The following is an 18,216-nucleotide window of genomic DNA, read 5'->3' as shown; positions in this document are numbered from 1 at the left end:
TCTCAGATTTGAAGGGTGCTTCTTGCAACAGCAATGTTGAGATCTCTCCTGTTCAGTGGGATTTAGCTCCGGACTCATTGATGGCCACTTCAGAACTCTCCAGCGCTTTGTCTCCAACCATTTCTTGGTGCTTTTTAAGGCATGTTTGGGGGTCACTGTCCTGCTGGAACAACCATGACCTCTGATGCAGACCCAGCTTTCTGACACTAGGCCCTACACTGCAGCCCAAAATTTTTTGATAGTCTCCAGATTTCATGATTTCTTCCACACTGTCAAGACACCCAGTGCCAGAGGCAGCAAAACAACCCCAAAACATCTTTGAACCTCCACCATGTTTGACTGTAGGTAGGTGGTAGGTAGGTGACTGTAGGTCTTTTCTTTGTAGGCCTACATTTTAACTGGCTTCAGGTGTGATTTCTAGATTGCCAGCACCTGTTGCTGCCACCGGTGAGTTAAAATGAGCATCACATGTTTGAAATAAAATGGTTTACCCACAGTTTTAAAAGGGTACTAATAATTTTGTCCTGCCCATTTTGAGTTTTGAGTAAAATTATGTACATTTTGGGTTTTTTTTCTGTTATTTTTTGTGTTGTTCCAATGGACATAAAAGAAATAAACATGTGTGTACCAAAACATTTGTAATTATAACAATTTCTGGAAGAAATGGTGTATCTTCTGGAAAAATTCCAGGGGTGCCAATACTTTCGTCCATGACTGTATGTGTGTAATATGTGGAGCAGTAGACACCATTGAAGTGTTCAATTTAACTTTAATTGACTGTAAAACTCCTCAGCAGCTACTCAGTACTGGAAGTAAACGATACATTAAATACTTTTTACTTTTATTTGAGTAGACTCGGCGGTAACGTCACTCTAAGCGCCAACATCCGACCGCCAAGCTGAATGGAAACAAGCATTAGCAACTGAGGTGAGTGGGGCTGGGCAGTGGGAGGTATTTGGGTGACAGGATGCACAGTTGGCAAACGTGCCTGACATGGTGGCCGACATGACAAGAAACATTACAGCTATAAAAATCAAGAATATCTGCAGCTTTGTAAAACTGATAGAAATGTCTACAGTAATGTAAGAATCATTTATGTTACATGGGAGTTTTAATTTATCAGTGTTGACATTTCAGTGTCCAACATCTACAATTTTTATCTTTGCATTTCTTATTTCTTATGAAAAATTAAAATATGAATAACACTTTGTTTAATGCAGGGAGGTGACTGACCATGATGATGTTGGCTAACTCACACTGAGAGTAAATTGCTCTTTAAAATACATAAATGCAACAGACAAACAAAACATGTAAAAATAACTAAAATAACCTGAAAAGAAACTCATCTGAACAGTCCACCCATGGAAACACACACTGCAGAGATGCTAAGCTAAACATTAGCATCACTCAGAAGTTACATTAATCATCTTAATGACAAAACACAAAACCAAAACAAACTGTGCATGCTAAGTACAAGTTTAGTCCAGTTTCTGGTTCTTAAAGCTGTTTTTTGAAATACCGTAACATTTTAATATGTTTATGTACGCGGGTATTATCATTATGCTCACCTAACATGAAACCTGTGGTGTCCAAACTTTTGTCAATGGACTTACCGTCATCACCTTAACATGCAGAGAAGGCAGTTTAAAAACAGAGAAGATGGAAACTGTCGGGAAGCTTCATCGTCTGCTCACGCCTCATTAAGTCCATCAAGTTTCCATGGTTACAGCCTACACACAGACAACACATATAGACTAGTTAGTGAGAACAGCCCAATGTGTATTCAAAGGGGGGAAAGTGAGTAAAAAGAGAAATATATCTCACCTTTCACATAGATTCCTCACTTTAAGTCCAAATCCTCTTCTTATGGGGTCGAGGAGGGGTTAACGTCTCACCCCACAGCCCACTCAGACCTCTCACATACTTGGCTTCTCAACAAACACTCTCGCCATCTCTGCTGACAAACCATCAGTCTGACTACTCACCACCTGCTTACAGATGTGCCCGAGGATTTCCTGTTTGATCTGTTAGTTTTGGAAACTCAGTTTATAATTCCGAAAAGGTCTTTAGAGTAGAGTATCTTCTTACAGGCAGTCAAAAGTCTAAGAAACATAACCCTCTGATGTGTAAACTGTCCATTTCTCACTCTTTTATGTCCACAAAAGAACCACTTAGTCTCAGTGAACCTATTTATAGAGTTAAAACACAAATTTGACCACTTTCATCCATGCTGAAATATGTACATACACTCATGGTCCTCAGAGGATAAATCAGAATTGATTGCCATGAGATTTGACACCACTGGGGTACTTAACATTTATCTTAAGCTAGAAGTCAAAGTAAAGCCGCACAGAGTAGCTGGCATGCCTGTTAACTGACAAATACCATTTACGGCTTGTAACTGTAAATAAGGCAAACATCTGTGCTAACTGGATAGCCTAAGGTGTCTTTAGTAAACCTTTAAAGAGTCATGTGGTAAAAGCCAGAAATAAAAAAATCTAAACATCTTGGCAGAACAAAACCACATTGACACCCTTTAATGACGGTCAGCACTGTAGCATGAACACAGCATCAGGAGGATTTTTATAAAAACAGACTGTGTTTGGGATAAAGTTGAAATCACAAAGCCAACTAAACAGTCAGATTTTAGACAAAAAAATGGCACAAAAGGTAAGGAATTTGTGTTTGATAGGTTAATATTAACTGGCTAAATTTTGTCCCCAAAAGAACAAAAAAAAAGGCCCAATTTTCACTGAATCTGGACCAACACGGAAGACTACAAACAGCCTAATTTTAAAGGTGAAGTCTAGGCTAGATTTAAAATGCTATTTCTGGATGAAACATTGAACCAACTTAGATCACTTAGTGCAATTTTAAGTGTCTCTTTTTGAGCAAAATTTGGCCACCAAAATATGAATAATCACAACCCCATCTTCAACTATTTTTAAAATTTTGACCAAAAAGGAGACTGAAAATAGCCCAGTTCTCAGTGAGTTATTAAGGCCTGTTTCTAGTTGGTACTCTGCCTAGACTTCATATCAGTGCATTAAGGTTGTCCAACCATTCAGTAGGTAAAGAATGACATATCCCCACTGAGACGCAAAGTCTAATTTCTAAGAAACACAAAAAAGCCACTGAAAAGTCTCTTTAAACCAAATTGCATCATGTCAAATACTAAATGCTAAATCTGCTGTGGTGGTTTGCAGTGGTGGTGCTTAGGATGAAAAAAGCGACTCTGTGTAATAGAAAAAAAACAACAAAGAAACCCTTCCACCTTCAGTAAAATCACTGTTCAATAAAGACCATCAGTCTACAAACAGCAAAGGCTGCCGTGTATACTCCTCCTGATGTGTGGAGCGTCCCAGGCCAGCCAACCAACTAAGATGTGACCCAGTGTTTGGCTCAGAGCCAGTGGACTCTGCCAGCTCAGGAATGACGACTTCCCTCTGAGACATTGCTTTAACCGTGATGCAAACAAACCTACACTGACAGCTGGGAGCACAGTGGAAGAAGTGAGATGATTTATCAACTAAAGCATGAAGAAACCTCAAGTTAATTTTCTGTCATGACACAAAAACTCCTGAGAACAATTTAAAAAGAGGAAACCAAGACCAGACCAACAAGATTCCTTTAAAAGAAAGTCCATGGCTTACATTAGGTGTACAGTGTACATCCCTGTTCATTTTTAACATGTCAAAGGGTTTAATAAAGATGACCACCAAAGTGAAATAATAGCTGTAGTTAAAAAGAAATCCATACATCCCAAAGCAAAAAGAAAAAGTTGAATTGATTGATGCACTATATTTCTATCCTTGTCCAGACCTTTCATGTTTGTGTTTCAATCTCTGATCAGTTCTTTCCTTATTTCAGAGTTCTGCTCCGAATATAAATGTCTTTTACTGGCTGTTAAGTCTCGTCACATTAATTGGCTGCCACTTCCTCCCTTCAGGAATACTCCCACTGGTGTTTTCATGCTTATTAACTTGTTTTAATCTCTTTAGTTAAAAACATCTCTACTCACTTTGCTTCTCTTGATTTGACATGCATGTCAAAACCAAAGGCTAATTTATAACATAAAATGCCTGCATGATTTCTTTATTTAAATGTCTGTCTAAATTTAAGTTTTTGTACGTGACATTTGCTCTACTTTTGTAAAGATCCCACTGTTGTGTAAGTAAATGGAAACAAGATCAAAACAATGCAACGACTGAGAAACGATCATCTCCAGCACTTTACCAATATTACAGATTATCAATACTGAGGTTAAAACTGCAGCACAAGAAACATGTGACTCACAATTACTAAGTCATGATTCATAAAACTCGCCTGTATAGATGCATCTTCTGCACACTTTAAGGATTTTCAACGCTTTTTTTTTTATTTGTGTTGCAAGTGCTCTGGAAGGGTGCTATTTAAAGTATTCCTGTTTCCAAATTAATACAATAAATAAAATATATTTTACAACTGAAACATCTAAGATGAAAAATTACACCAAATACATCATATTTAGTATCATCACACATGTATACATAACATTTGTCTTTACAAAAAACACAAAACTGCATGGCTTTTGTTGATGGACCATGCCATGACAATTTCCTTGATAATCATCATTACTATCATTATGATGAACATATATAATCAGCTGTACAATCATAAACAACTATACAATCCTCAATCTAGTCACCAACATCTGAACAAACATGATCTCAGTAAGTGAAGCTTCTTTTCCTAAATGTAACAGGATATAAAAGGTAATCTGAAAACAAATTTAAAGTTGTTTGGTCAAAGCTTTGAAATTAAAGATGCTCTTTCTATATGTTAATGAAATTTTATAAACTCTGTAAACAGAAATCTCACAACATGACAGCAAAGAAATGTTTCATAGGGTTGTTTTTCCAAGTTTGAGTTGATGTAACTTACTGGAGACCAAAGGGAGGAGAGTAAAAGATCAGATAAAGGAAATAAAAAGGGAAACAGTCAAAGTGTGCAAAAATGTGAAGGGACGAGGGAGGGAGGAAAAATAAGAAAACAATCAGAGAGTACATTACATTTCTTCTGACATAATAAACAGGGAGGAGTTTTTTTTTTAGGCTCCTTGCCTTCATTTGCTCACCACAACCTGAGCGTCATTACCTAAACATCTTTTAAGCTTTGGTCCATGTTAAGATGGGAGAGCCAGGAATCCAGTTGCAGATCTGAACAAAGACATTTGGTTGTTATTTTGGTCTATGACCAAAGAAAGACAGAGAATCCCCTTTACATGTAAAGTTACACTGAAAAATGTGACTTACTCCATGTTGCTTTTCAGCTGATGAACAGTGCGTTTGTCCAGATAACGACAGAAGAGCGTCAGCAGGTTTGAGGGCAAGAGGAGTGGCTCTACCAGAGAACACTGGGACAGCTGCCCTGCCACCTGGAATATTGTGTCAGTCCTAAAAGAAGGAATCAACACTGGGGTCAAAGCATAATGACAATGATAAAAATTCTCCAGATCACGACACACCAGGTTCATATTCCCCACCAGGTCTCAAAGTCACCGATGCTGGGCTCCAGAGGGACACCTGAAGACAGCAGCTTCTCTCCCTGGGACAGGAGGGCGTACAGTAACGACAGTCCAAACTGAAAGGAAAAACAAATACAAAAAGACCCTGACAAAACTATAATCTAGAGTACTTTTCACACAGGACTAGTATTACCTGTTGACCTCTGATAATTTGTGAATTATCTCCTGACATCAGTGTTTGTTATGGTGCATTTGCACATGATAAGCAACGTCTGTAATGCACTAGAATTTAGACATTTTTGAAAGAAAACTGAAGGTTTGCAGCATGGCTGCAGCCATAAAACACTGAATTTGTATTTCTAAAGTTCACACAAAAAAAATGCAATATTGTGCACATTGTGTTCTGTAGGTGACGTTTTCTTCATGTGCCTACATATTTTTAACCAGTTTCCAAAAGACAACATGTGCATATTTGTTTTTCCTTTCCTTTTTAACCGTTTTAGATCTATAGCAATCTGTCCACTACCAATAAACTAGTGAACAACCTTCCCATCTCTCCCATTATGAATCTAGGTCTCATAAGTCACCTGTGCTTATCTGAAGCATAAGCTGAAATCAACTAAAATAGAATCACTATTTATAACCCATATGTGTCAAAAGTTTATTAACAATCTCCTGCATAGCCTCTATACATTTATATTTTAGCAGAAAAAGCAACACAGACTGTAAAAAACATAATTACCACCCTAAATTAAAGAGATGCTGATTCATATAGGATAATATAACCTCTGGACGTCTGTGTGTGCACTGAAATATGGTAGGTAATTTACCCTTGAATTTTTACTCTGCAAAATGGTCGATTCATATCAGATTAAAAACACAGACATCCTGTGCTATTTTTACAAATTACTGGAGGTCCCATAATACTAGTCCGGTGCGAATAGGGCATAAAATGTGACGACAAGTGCAGACCTTGTTCTGACATGCCAGCGTGAGAGACTCATACGTGGTCAGAGACTCAGATGATGTCAGATCTTTGAGGACGCCGATCAGCTGACTGAATGTCAGACCTCCGATGACGTTACGAAGAGGTGGGTAAAGAACAGGAAGGGCCTGAAAAGAGGGAAAAAGCCAACGATCAGAGTAGTCACAATAAATGTCATCCATTTTTTTATTTTAGACAAGTTTTAAAAGTTATTTTTTGCAGTTGAGTATCTTTTATTCTGCCAAACTACCTCTTCTGTATCTCTGCTCATCAGTGTCGGCAGGTTGGAAGTCACGATGCACAGGATCTTCAGTGCAGTATCATGTTTTAGGAACGGAAGCAGACGTGCGAGAAGCCTTTTGCCTTTTGAGACTAGCAGGAAAGGAAGAAACTCTCCTCCTGAATCTCTACATGAACACATTTTCACACAGTCAGTGGTCAAATTCACCAGTCAGAAACAAGAAAAATTAAAATTAATCACTTCTCTTTAAGTACTATTAAGGCATCACTTGTTGTTCATATCTGTCGTGTGTATCTCACCGGGGATTGTGGTGTTGCAGCTGGGAGTAGATGTGCTCCACTTTCCTTTGAGTCTTTTCCATCAGCTTCCTTTCTTCTGCTTCAGACAACACCGTGGTTTTCATCCTTTCTGTCTCCTCCACCTCCAACAGAACTACAAATAACTGCAGACAGGATCAGATATGGCAGTATTAGAAAAGATTATTGAAAGACCCCCTGACTGTTTCAAAAGGAGTATCGAGCAGATACCTTTTCTATTTTGCTGAGGACCTCTAACCGCTGCTGCCTCATGTCTTTTTGCTCCTTTAAAATCAAAATAAGGGTCAGTGTAAGTGATGAGAGTTTATATTGCTTCTAAGACTTCAGAAGTTGTTTCAAACACATACAAGTACCTCGAGTGGGCCTTGAGCTTGGATGGCATGAACTGCACCGATGGCGCGTCGAGGAGAGTAACACGTGGACACAGCAACCTGACCCAAAGAGCCTTCTATGTGCACCACTGGAGAAGAAAGATTCACACAAGGAAGAAAAAAGGTGAATCATTTAAGCTTTACTGCAAATGCAATAGCTAAACTTTGTACTACCGCTTCATATCAAAACTTAGTTTAGATTCACAAAACATTGGGGGAATGAAAAAATAAGGGTAACAAACAAAATAAAATAAACTGTCTTGCTGCCACTTTAAAAAATTGCAAAGTTTTAAACAGGAAAACTAAATTAACAGCACCATTTCCATCTCTCACTAACAAAGCAAACACACCACCAAAAACATGACTATTTGGTCCAACATTAAAATTTTTCAAAAATGACCTGGAGTGTAGGAGTCCGTTTTCGTGATGTAAGGTGTGGTGAGCTTTAGTGGCTCCCTTTTGCCCCTGATGCCCAGCTCTTCCTCTGCCATCTTGGCCTCTATCCGCCGATAGTATTCCTGTGAAAAAAGGTCAAAGACACTGTCAGTAAAACACTCAGTTATGTCATTATAGAAGTGGCTTCCCTGATATAGGAAATAGTGATGAGGATGAAGGCATAAAAGGAGTGGTGGAGAAAGAGCAAAGATTTCCTACCTGGTAATAGTAGTCCTCCAGGTATGGATTCTCACTCTGCAGCTGGATCATCTGCAGCCTGGTGATCCATTCCTTCTCTTTGGCTGTCATGAGGTTACAGTAAGGATCCCAGCCCTCTGATTTTCTACAGACAGATTTTTCCCTCAGAAATAACCTCTTATGAGTGCAATATTGGATATGATAAAAACATATTTGGAGGCACTGAATAATGTAGTACCAACCTTTGGAATACACGCTGTTTTTGGCTGAGGAGTCGTTTATGTTGGGGGTGGAGCTGGGTGACAGGACCAGGTAACCTGTGGATCACATTACTAAACATTTAAGGCATACCTTTGACACAAAAGACTGATTTCAATCATTAACTGGCACCTTATAAAAACTATACTAATGTTATCATTCGTAAAAGTTGGGTGCTTCAACCAACCCAGATGTCTTTAAATTTTAATCTAAAACTCAGAATAAGCGACATCTTCTCAGTATGAGTGTTTTTTTTGTTTTGTTTTTCTTTAGCAACATTTTTTTACTCGTGTCATTTCATTGAAAGTATTGCCTTTATAAACTTATATTTGTCTTTTCATGCTGGCTAGATCCAATAACTTCACTTAATTTCTTATCCTTTTTTTCTTTAAGTATTCCAGTTCACATCAAACCAGTGTGTGGGACACATGGCTGCATCTTTTGTCTAATGAAGTACAGGCCTATTTCCTCAGAGGATGAAGGCTGGTTTTTTTTTGCAGTGTCAAAACTGATTGCACCCTTCATTTTTTTCTGTTTATCACTGCTCTCTTTTCTTTTCCCTATTATAGCATTTGCTAGCAGACTTGCCCAGGGAATCCAACTTACGTAACAATACTGTGGATGATGGGTAATTTCCTCACACCAAGTGTTGACAGTGGGACAGCCCTAAGACCTCACATACTTAGCAGGAATGTGCCTTAAAGTCAGTGAGTGTCTGAGTGTGGACACTGAGACTAGGCCATAGACCAGCACTCCAGCAATTAGCCTGTCCTTTGACCTTATGGTGAGCCACAGTCAGAGCACTGGCTCTGTGCCAGAGCAGAGAGACAAAGTTGAGGATTACGTTTACTGTGTTCTGGCACAAATCTGATGCTTTTAATAACCCATAGGCCACTGTGTCTGATAGATTTGGGAAATTTACATCACATTGAACAAAAAACAGCATGTAGTTGACGGTTAACTTTTAATGAAAGCAGTGACATCAGCTAACAACAGACTGTACTGAGATGAATAGCTCTGTGATTTTAAACCGTAGTGTTAGGTCGGTGGGGTAATCTCTTTGGTGACGTCTTGGGCTCCTCAATTTTCCCTGCTCAAATGAAACTAAGCTATAAAAGAGGTGAACAACTTTCTAATGGTCTAAATCCAAAATCGAGGCATATATAGATTCCAGTGTTTTCACATGCAACACAGCAACCTTATCCCAATATATCTGGAGTGTGAAGACACAAATTTTTGATTTCTCTTTACAGGGACTTTAATGGATGGGATTTTAAGAAATACAGTTAATGAAAAAGTTAATGCACTTAAAAGACCTGACAGCCAAGTCTTCGATACTCAATCTCCACTTACAAATGAGCCCTTTAAAGTGGTTGAAGACATTAAATACCTAGGATTCCTTCTAGACTCACATCTGCAATTTGAAAGTCAAGTAAATCATGTTTGCACAAAAGTAAAATCTGATTTAAGAGAGTGAATCTTTCATCAAATACAGCCCAGCTCAATATTCATGCTATGATCATTTCACATCTGTCATGCTGACTTATTTCTTGGTCCCAAGTCTCACAAAAAACTTTAAAACCAATCACATAATTACATAACCAAGCAATGAAAATCATGGACAAAAACCCTGTACGATGGCACCAATGTCTTGTATTAGAGAAACACAACATGCTTAGCTTTGAAAGCTTCATTAGCTACAGCAATCTTAAGCTGATTTTTAAATGTGTGCACCTTTTTATCGGGGCAAAACTCTGGAATGGCCAACCATTGAGCTGAAAATGCAGCACAATTTTCAAGTTACTAAATCAAGGCTGTCCCCCTGTGTCTGCTGATCTAGAGAAACTGTCTCCAGTACAGCCTTTTATTTTACTTTATTTTAACTGTATTTTATCTGTGTTGAATCTCTAAACTTCACTGCATTTGAAAATGTTGGATGTTCTTTTGGCATCTTTGTTCCTTCCTCATTTTCCTTTATTTCTGTCTTTAACCTCTAAGGCCTCCAGTGGTCAGGGGTTGAACATTAGCAGCCTGTCATAAACACTTACAGCAGTGCATCTGGGACCTGTGCATTATTAAATGTCATGGCATCAATGTTACTGTGGCTTCATGTTCAATAAATGTTAAATAAATACATGTGTCAGCCAAACATTGGTGTAATGCTCAAGATTGTTTGCACACCTGAAATGCTGCACTGAGTTAGACGAGGGGCTGTAAAAGGGTGACGGCCTTGGTGAGTTGGCACCGAAGCGAAGTTGCATCATCTTAGAAGGCAAAGACTGAGGTGTGGAGGGGCAGGGACGGTTCGAGGGAAACATGTAACCCGCCGTCTGATTCAACAAACACAAAAGGAAAAAACTCAAGAGCCCTGACAGACAAGTGCATTTACAATAGTTTTGTAACTAGACATACTACAAGATTAGCTGAGTTGTGATAAGTCTTTATAATAACAGATCTATGAATGAAACCTGGTTGTAATGTTGCCGTGGGGTTAGTGGCTGGCGTGAGAAGATGGGTGATCCTGGTGCCAAAGTTTCATGCATCTGCGAGACAAAGATTTAAGTGGGGAAATGATCATGCTGTGTTTCTAAGGGAAACATACTTAAACTTGCTTGCAAAAGAAGTCAATAAGATGGATAACACACCACACCAATGACGGACCTGGATAGAGCAACCTTAAGCTGAGCTGAACCGAGACTAGAAACAGGGGTAAATGCTTCAATGGCTCAATAAGAGGTTGCAAAATGCACCCATTAGCATGTCTAAAAAATCTTTTTAACCCAGTAACCAGAAATACACCAAAGGTTTAGGGTTAATCCTCAGAATACAAACCTGGGTAATAGTTTCCTAAAGGACTAGTGCTTGGCTGGGTGCAGTAACTTGCCAATTTCACTGCCAGCATCCGAGCCCTTTTTTAACATGTTTGGTTTAGATTTTGATTAGCTTTAATGAACATAAAACAAGTCAGTAACAGCATCCCTTCCCACTCCAAGAAAGACATCTAAAAAGCTAAAGGCTTAAAATGTCCTGCATTCATTAAAAGAAACAATTGTCTTGTAAATTGAGTTTTTCCACCTGATTGTGGGCTCTGAGACCAAACTGTCTCCTGGAGTACGATCCTCTTGGTTCTCCTCTCCTTCCCCTGAAGGATGAGACAGGATGTGGCAAATCCAAGTAACTGGAGTTCAGGTGCTGACCTCTGCCTCTGTGCCCATCAATCACACACACTATAGCTTGATCCTAAGCAACATAATAACATCATGAAACTATCATTAAGCAACCTACTTTCATACAGATAACATCCATTTGTTTGTGATCTGAACCTGAAGTATTGATCCTGAGATTCTTCTTGTCTTTCTGGAAGAGGGCTCCATCAACTATGGGGGGAAAAACACAATGACAGGTAACATTACAACACAAATAAAAATGGGATAAGAAAAGCTGCATTAAAAAAGGACACCTACGTCATCTTTTAAGTCATTTTTGTACATGGCGTTTCCACAGTCTACTATGGCGCTGTCCAGGCTCTGAAACACCCAAAACAGTTTTAATGAAGACAGCACCCTCTGAGGTGATCTCAGTCATTTCAAAAGTATATCAGATATTCATCTTTACCTTGAGGCTTGGCCACCCTTCAACTATTCTCATCACAGCTGGGTCCTCAAACATTTGGCCCCTGCCCAGCCCACCCCTCCGGGGTCCTCGACCTCTGCTGTATCGCCCTCGTAAGGCTCGGGGCAGGTACTGCGGTCTTTGCCTGGAAGGGGAGGGGGGGCTGTGGCGAGACGATGGCAAGGGGTGTGCTGAAGGTGGAGACGGTGGTGGTGATGAAAGAGGTGGCTCCCCAAACTGGAGGAGACTGGTGCTGGGGTCCTCTGTGGCCCCATGTGCATCAAGATCTATGAAATCAGTCACATGTAGAAACAGTATGAGGCTATGGGTAGAGTTTAACCTTTAACAATACAAAATTATGTACAGTACATTCTCACATCAAAAGTTATTTGTTACCATAAAGTGACACTTCTATTATGGTGCTGATAAAAATATACACTATATGGACAAAGGAACACCTGTTAGTTATTAAATTCAGGTGTTTCAATCAGACCTGTTGCCACAGGTGTATAAAATCAAGTAAATAGCCATGCAGTCTCCAGTTGCAAACATGTGTGATACAAAATGGGTAGTTCAACTGTAAGTGACATATTATCATAAATTTGGTTTAGGAACAACAGCACCTAAACCTTGAAGCAAAAGACCACGTGAAATCACAGAGTGGGGTGAACAGCCACTAAGATGCATGGTGAGTAACCCCTAGAATACACCAGATACGTCTCCGATCAATCATGGCTGTGCTGCAGTTTAACTGCATGCCCCACCGTCCGCCAACACCCACCGACTGCGTTTGCAGTGTAGCACGGAGCAGCACCGCTGGACGGCTAGGCCCACAAGACCAAAGAGTTACAATGTTACAATGTCATTTAGCAGACGCTTTTATCTAAAGCGACGTATATTCGAGAGCAAGAACAACACAAGCAAAGACCTTGACAAGAAGAAACAGCATCAGTAAGTGCCACAAAGTTCTTCAAGTTCAATTGGATGCAGATGCTACCATGCAGTGTTAAAGGCAAAGCACATAATGTATGCAAGTTTTTTTTTTGTTGTTGTTGTTTTTTAATAAAGAACAATGAAACAACCAAAATGTGAGATCTCTCATCATCATGATCCATTAAATTGTCTTCACAAAACTAATGAACAAAGTACCAAGTGATGGGTCACTCCCAAAGAGCTGGGCAAAAAATCCCAATAGTAGTCGGGGGACTCATTCTACCACTGGAGACGACAGAGGAGAATAGTCTAGCTAAGTGCATAGTGTTCTCTAAAGAGCTGGGTCTTTAGCCTTCTCTTGAAAATAGAGAGGGACTCTGCAGATCGAATGGAGTTGGGTAATTCATTCCACCATTTAGGGACAACAGAAGAGAAGAGTCGAGCTAGTGACTTAGGATCCTGATGTGCTGGAAGTACCAAGTGCCTTTCGATGGCTGAGCGTAGAGGGCGAGAAGGAGTGTAGACCTGGATGAGGGACTCCAGGTAAACAGGAGCAGTTTTGGTTACTACTCTGTAAGCAATGATTAGAGTTTTAAATTTAATGCAAGCTGCAGCTGGAAGCCAGTGTAGAGAGATGAAAAGAGGAGTGACATGAGCTCTCTTGGGTTGGTTGAAGACCAGACGTGCTGCTGCGTTCTGGATCATCTACAGAGGTTTAACTCTGCATGCAGGGAGGCCTGCCAGTAATGAGTTGCAGTAGTCAATGCGTGATATTACAAGAGCTGATACCAGGAGCTGTGTTGCATGCTATGTTAAGTAAGGTCTGAACCTCTTGATGTTATAGAGGGCAAATCAGCAGGACCGAGCAATCGAGGCCACATGAACCTTGAAGGTTAGCTGGTCGTCAGTCATGACACCCAGATTTCAGGCAGACTTAGTGGGCATGAGATTATTTGATCCAAGCTGGATACTGATCTGTGGTTTCACAGTGGGATTGGCAGGAATGATAATAAGCTCAGTCTTGGACAGGTTAAGCTAAAGGTGACGTTCCCTCATCTATTTAGAAATATCAGCAAGGCAGGATGAGATCCGAGCTGAGACAGTTGTGTCATCTGGTGGAAAGGATAGGAAAAGCTTTTAATCATCTGCATAGCAGTGATTGGAAAAGCCATGGGAGCGGATGATTGCACCAAGTGAGGTGGTGTATATTGAGAAAAGTAGGGGACCAAGCACTGATCCTTGAGGCACCCCTGTTGATAAGCCATGCAGTTTGGACACTTCTCCCCTCCATAATATGCTAATAAAAGATCTCCCAGTGAGGTAGGACTTAAACCAATGGAGGGCAGATCCTGAGATACCAAGTGAGAAGAGTGTGGAGAGAAGGATTTGGTGGTTTACCGTGTCAATGGCAGCAGACAGATCCAGCAGTAAGAGAACTGAGGACTGACCAGCTGCTCTAGACTAAAGATGTAGAATCAGGAACTTCTTTGAGTTTCTCGTGGATATCCTTTAAAGAATTAAATTAACAAGTAACGACTGGTAACATTGGCTATTGTTGATCGTTATATCCTGTTACATGACACAAGCATAAGAGAGACCAGTGAGGGCCACGTACAGAAAAAAAGGTAAGATGGGACCACTTTGATTTTTCTAACCTTTAGTATGCTAAAATAAAACTATTCCAATATATCCTGTAATATACTTAGAAATTGAACATGCTTGAATTGCTTGTGAATGACTAACACTACACTAACAATCAATCACCGTTTGGGATCTTTGGGTGGCCAATTGAAATTATAGGGGAACTTTAGCTAGCCTTTGCAACCACTGGATGGTCATCTCCAAATTCATACACAAGACAGGAGCAAACTGCACCAAGCAAACAAACTTCACCAGATCTTGGTGCTTGAAGATTAAAAGCCTGATATGTTTTGTAAATCAGACCCTGAGATGGAGGAGCAAAGGAGCTGCTTGCTGCTTTAATCCTTTTGTCTTTATTTATGAGGGCATTTACCAATTATGCTGACGCCTCAGTTCAGTTATGAGATAAAAAATGTTGACAAATTTTTCTTGTCAAATTTCTTTTTACAGAAATTACACAACAGCACTCCCTAGAGTCAAAATTAAGAAGTACATTACAATTAAGCACAAGACTTATGTTTTATACTGCATTTGATAATAGAAGAATTTGGTGATGGGTCTCAGGCTGCAGTTGGCCAGTGGACCATGATTTGTACAGCCCTGATATAAACGTATGCACTGTACGTTACCTAAAGACAGACTCACCTTTATGCTAATCTGTCTCTCTGCAAAGAAAAAGTTAAACTGATTCAATGTCCATCCAACTGGGACGATCAAGAATTGACATTTTAAATGTGTCTGTATTAGTTTACACTGTAGAAACAGAATTAAGCATCAGTGCACCTGCAGAAGTAATGAGTAAAGTCTACACACCCATTCCAAATGTCTCCTCATTGTAGACGTTGATCTCCTCATCCTCTTCAGCCATGGCTTGCAGAAGCCCACAGTCCATGTCGGTCCCGTCCTCTGCATCGCTCCACTTGTCTCCATTCTCAGGCCACTGAGGCTCACACACCTTTTCAGCCTCCTGGGTTGATGGAGACAACTTTGGGGTAAATAGAAAAACTCAAAGAAGCTAAGACAATCTGGGAAACCCTTAATGTCTGCAAATGACTATTAAGCTTTTGTAAGTTTAACATTTTCAGTCATGTCCCATTTAAATGTGGAAAATATTAGCACTCATCTAGTAGTAACAGTAACACTGCTAAAACCACTGACTGCAGAATAAAAAACATCATACTTAGTGCAGTAACCTCCACTCATAAGTGCTCTCTGTATACAATCAAATTGACCACATCCTGCAAATTATTATACTGATTTGTCCCAAGAGACTTCTGGGTCTAAGAAACTGTCCAAGTTTACTTTCACCAATCACATAATCAAACCTAGCCTGTTAAACATCTCACCATGACCCTCCCTAGGCTTCATATCTGTGTTTTAACCTTAGGCAGTTCACCATTGGCAAAGGTCTGTTTATTTCCCTTTAAACTGTGCCACATTTGTAAGAAACATGCATCTGTAAAATGAGCAGCAGAGCTGAGGATCTGGGTTGCGCTCATGAAAAACTTACCAATTAGAATAAGCCAATTACTTAGCTTATTCCGTCATTGACTCTTGTTTGGTGGATTAGATAATTGAAGTCTGACAAAACAAGATATTATGGCCATTTAACATTTTTTTCATTTAACAAACAGGAGCCTCAGTAGCACATGGAAGAACCATACACGGCCACAACAGCCTGGCACCTCCTTCTCATGCTGCTCACCAGCCTGGTCACACACTGCTGTGGGATGGCATGACAATGGGGTTGAGGTCAGGACTGCTGGCAGACCAATCCATCCTCTCCACTCCCAAATTCTGGAGGTAGTCTTTGATAAACCCCGCTCTGGGAAGGTGTCGTCATCTTGGAGAATAGAGTTTGGTCCCAGACTGTGGAGATATAAGGTTGCCACTGGTTGCAGAATCTCATCTTGATATTTCTCTGCATTGAGATTGCCTCCAATGATGACAAGTCTCATTTTTCCAGTGAGAGAGGTGCTGCCCCACACCATCATACTGACTCCACCAAAAGATGTTACGCTTTCAGTGCAGCAATCAGCATAGCATTCTCTGTCTTCTCTACACTTTGACCCAACAATCCAACTGCCGTAGGCAGAATCTGGACTCATCTCTAAACATAACAGGTGCCAATCAGGCACCTGATTGTCAGCACCTGGGGGTACCAGAAGCCCAAAACAAGAGTCAATAGCAACAGCCCCATAAGCTGTTTGGTATTGGCAGAGAAGATATGGCAAATTTTTTCAAGGTTGCAACCCACATACTCAGCTCTGCTGCTCATCCCACAAATGCATGCTCCGTACAAATGTGGCACTATTTAAAAGGGAGATAAACAATGGTGTAAGATTTATTGACAGGAAGCATTGTTACAACAAGGAGTCTACAAAAAACACAAATATACTTACTTTTTGTTCTAAGTTTATATTGTCCAAAACTAGTTTCAATTATCAAGACATGTTTAGAAAGTAGTAAGGGGCAGAGGGTGAATAAAATAGCATCAAAATAAATTATTATAATCAGAATAACTTTTCATAAGTCCATTGGAGGGTGTCATGGGCCCCAACAGAGTTACTTCCAAGCTCCTTTAAAAGGCCTGAGATGTTTTCATATCAGGTGAATTATGGTTAGACATACCTCATAGACATACTGAAATAATGAACTATGGATTCCTGTGTGATACTATAACGAAAATGTATGATTGTGGCAGACAAGTATTGCACCAAGAATGAGCATTTATCTATTTTCTTAAGTTACACCTGGGCTAAAGACATGTTAAACCATTTAGATGTGGTTGGTTGGAGTTATGCTCTGCCACTGTTGGTTGTTTTTTTCCTTTCTTTTCAGATTTGGGTATGTCCTATGCCCTTCTTTGTTATCTGAAAAGACATGTAATAAAAACATGTTCACTCTCTGTGACTGATTCTGCGTAAATGGGGAGATCCTCATGTTGGTTTTTGCAAGGGACCTCCAATCTAAAAATAAAACACCCCAGACCGTATCCATGTATTTTGCAAAGACAAAATGCTTACGCGATAGCATGCAACAAATATATGATGCCCTTGCGTTATGTGGCCTTTACTAAGGCTTTATTTTGTTCTCAGCATCAACAAACTCATACAGCACCATAGCAAAAGACAGTTAGCTTACCTGCTGTTGCTCTAAATCACTCATTGTGTGTGTTTTTAAGTTAAAGCCGACGGTTCACTGTGACTTTCCTGGGAAGATTACCTCATGTCTCTTGTCCAGACAGCGATGAAGGCTAATTAACTTTTAAACGAACTCACCTGTGAGATAGAGAGACGTGGACACGTCAGCACGCTGCACGTAGCTGTTAGCTCGCATCGTATTAACCCCGGTCAATTGTTATACCCAGTAAATATTCAGTATGCTTTGAGTGTATTTCAAAGCTTGTTCATATTTTTATTTATAATTTTTATTTTAAAATGTACACCCTGGAAAGAGCCATTGATTTTCAGAGGACGTTAAAGTGGTCGTTAGGGAAAGCAACAGCGACACCTAGTGGCAAAGTTTAATTAAAGGGTACTTGCCAGAAGAAGCTAATCTTTTTTTTCCAACTCTTTTTATTTATGTTGGAGCACCCTTGCGGCCACAACAACAAATAAAAAGCACAGAATTACAAATGCAAAAAATGATGAAATAACTGGAAAATTAAATAGACTTTACCATACAAAACAAACACAATGATAATCCTTTTCTAGGAG

At 39.8% G+C, this 18,216-nt stretch overlaps 2 protein-coding genes across 3 annotated transcripts in view; both read right to left on the bottom strand.

The window, feature by feature from the left end:
• Positions 1-1,619, bottom strand: part of cmn (calymmin) — a 35,118-nt gene extending 33,499 nt beyond the window's left edge. Inside the window, exon 1 of the mRNA XM_041816109.1 lies at positions 1,614-1,619. Coding sequence (XP_041672043.1) covers positions 1,614-1,619 — 6 coding nt within the window. The remainder of the gene's footprint in view (positions 1-1,613) is intronic.
• A 2,738-nt stretch (positions 1,620-4,357) lies between these two features.
• Positions 4,358-17,774, bottom strand: patl2 (PAT1 homolog 2). 2 transcript variants are annotated; one of them, XM_041816628.1, is made up of 19 exons: positions 17,642-17,774; positions 15,311-15,464; positions 11,927-12,210; positions 11,776-11,838; positions 11,635-11,688; positions 11,387-11,551; positions 10,780-10,854; positions 10,493-10,641; positions 8,296-8,370; positions 8,075-8,198; positions 7,821-7,938; positions 7,403-7,509; positions 7,260-7,313; positions 7,032-7,174; positions 6,742-6,898; positions 6,479-6,619; positions 5,525-5,622; positions 5,295-5,435; positions 4,358-5,198 (listed from the first exon to the last, which is right to left on the bottom strand). In XM_041816628.1, the coding sequence occupies exons 1-19, from the start codon at positions 17,663-17,665 to the stop codon at positions 5,165-5,167; spliced, it is 2,160 nt and encodes a 719-aa protein (XP_041672562.1). In that variant the 5' UTR covers positions 17,666-17,774; the 3' UTR covers positions 4,358-5,164. The 2 variants fall into 2 exon arrangements, with proteins under 2 accessions (XP_041672562.1, XP_041672561.1); XM_041816627.1 differs by having other exon boundaries at positions 15,311-15,482; positions 17,642-17,748.
• Between the last annotated feature and the right edge of the window lie 442 nt (positions 17,775-18,216).

Source organism: Cheilinus undulatus, linkage group 20 (assembly GCF_018320785.1).
Source record: "Cheilinus undulatus linkage group 20, ASM1832078v1, whole genome shotgun sequence".
NCBI classification, from domain to species: Eukaryota; Metazoa; Chordata; class Actinopteri; order Labriformes; family Labridae; genus Cheilinus; species Cheilinus undulatus.
This window is presented reverse-complemented; position numbering and strand designations above follow the sequence as displayed.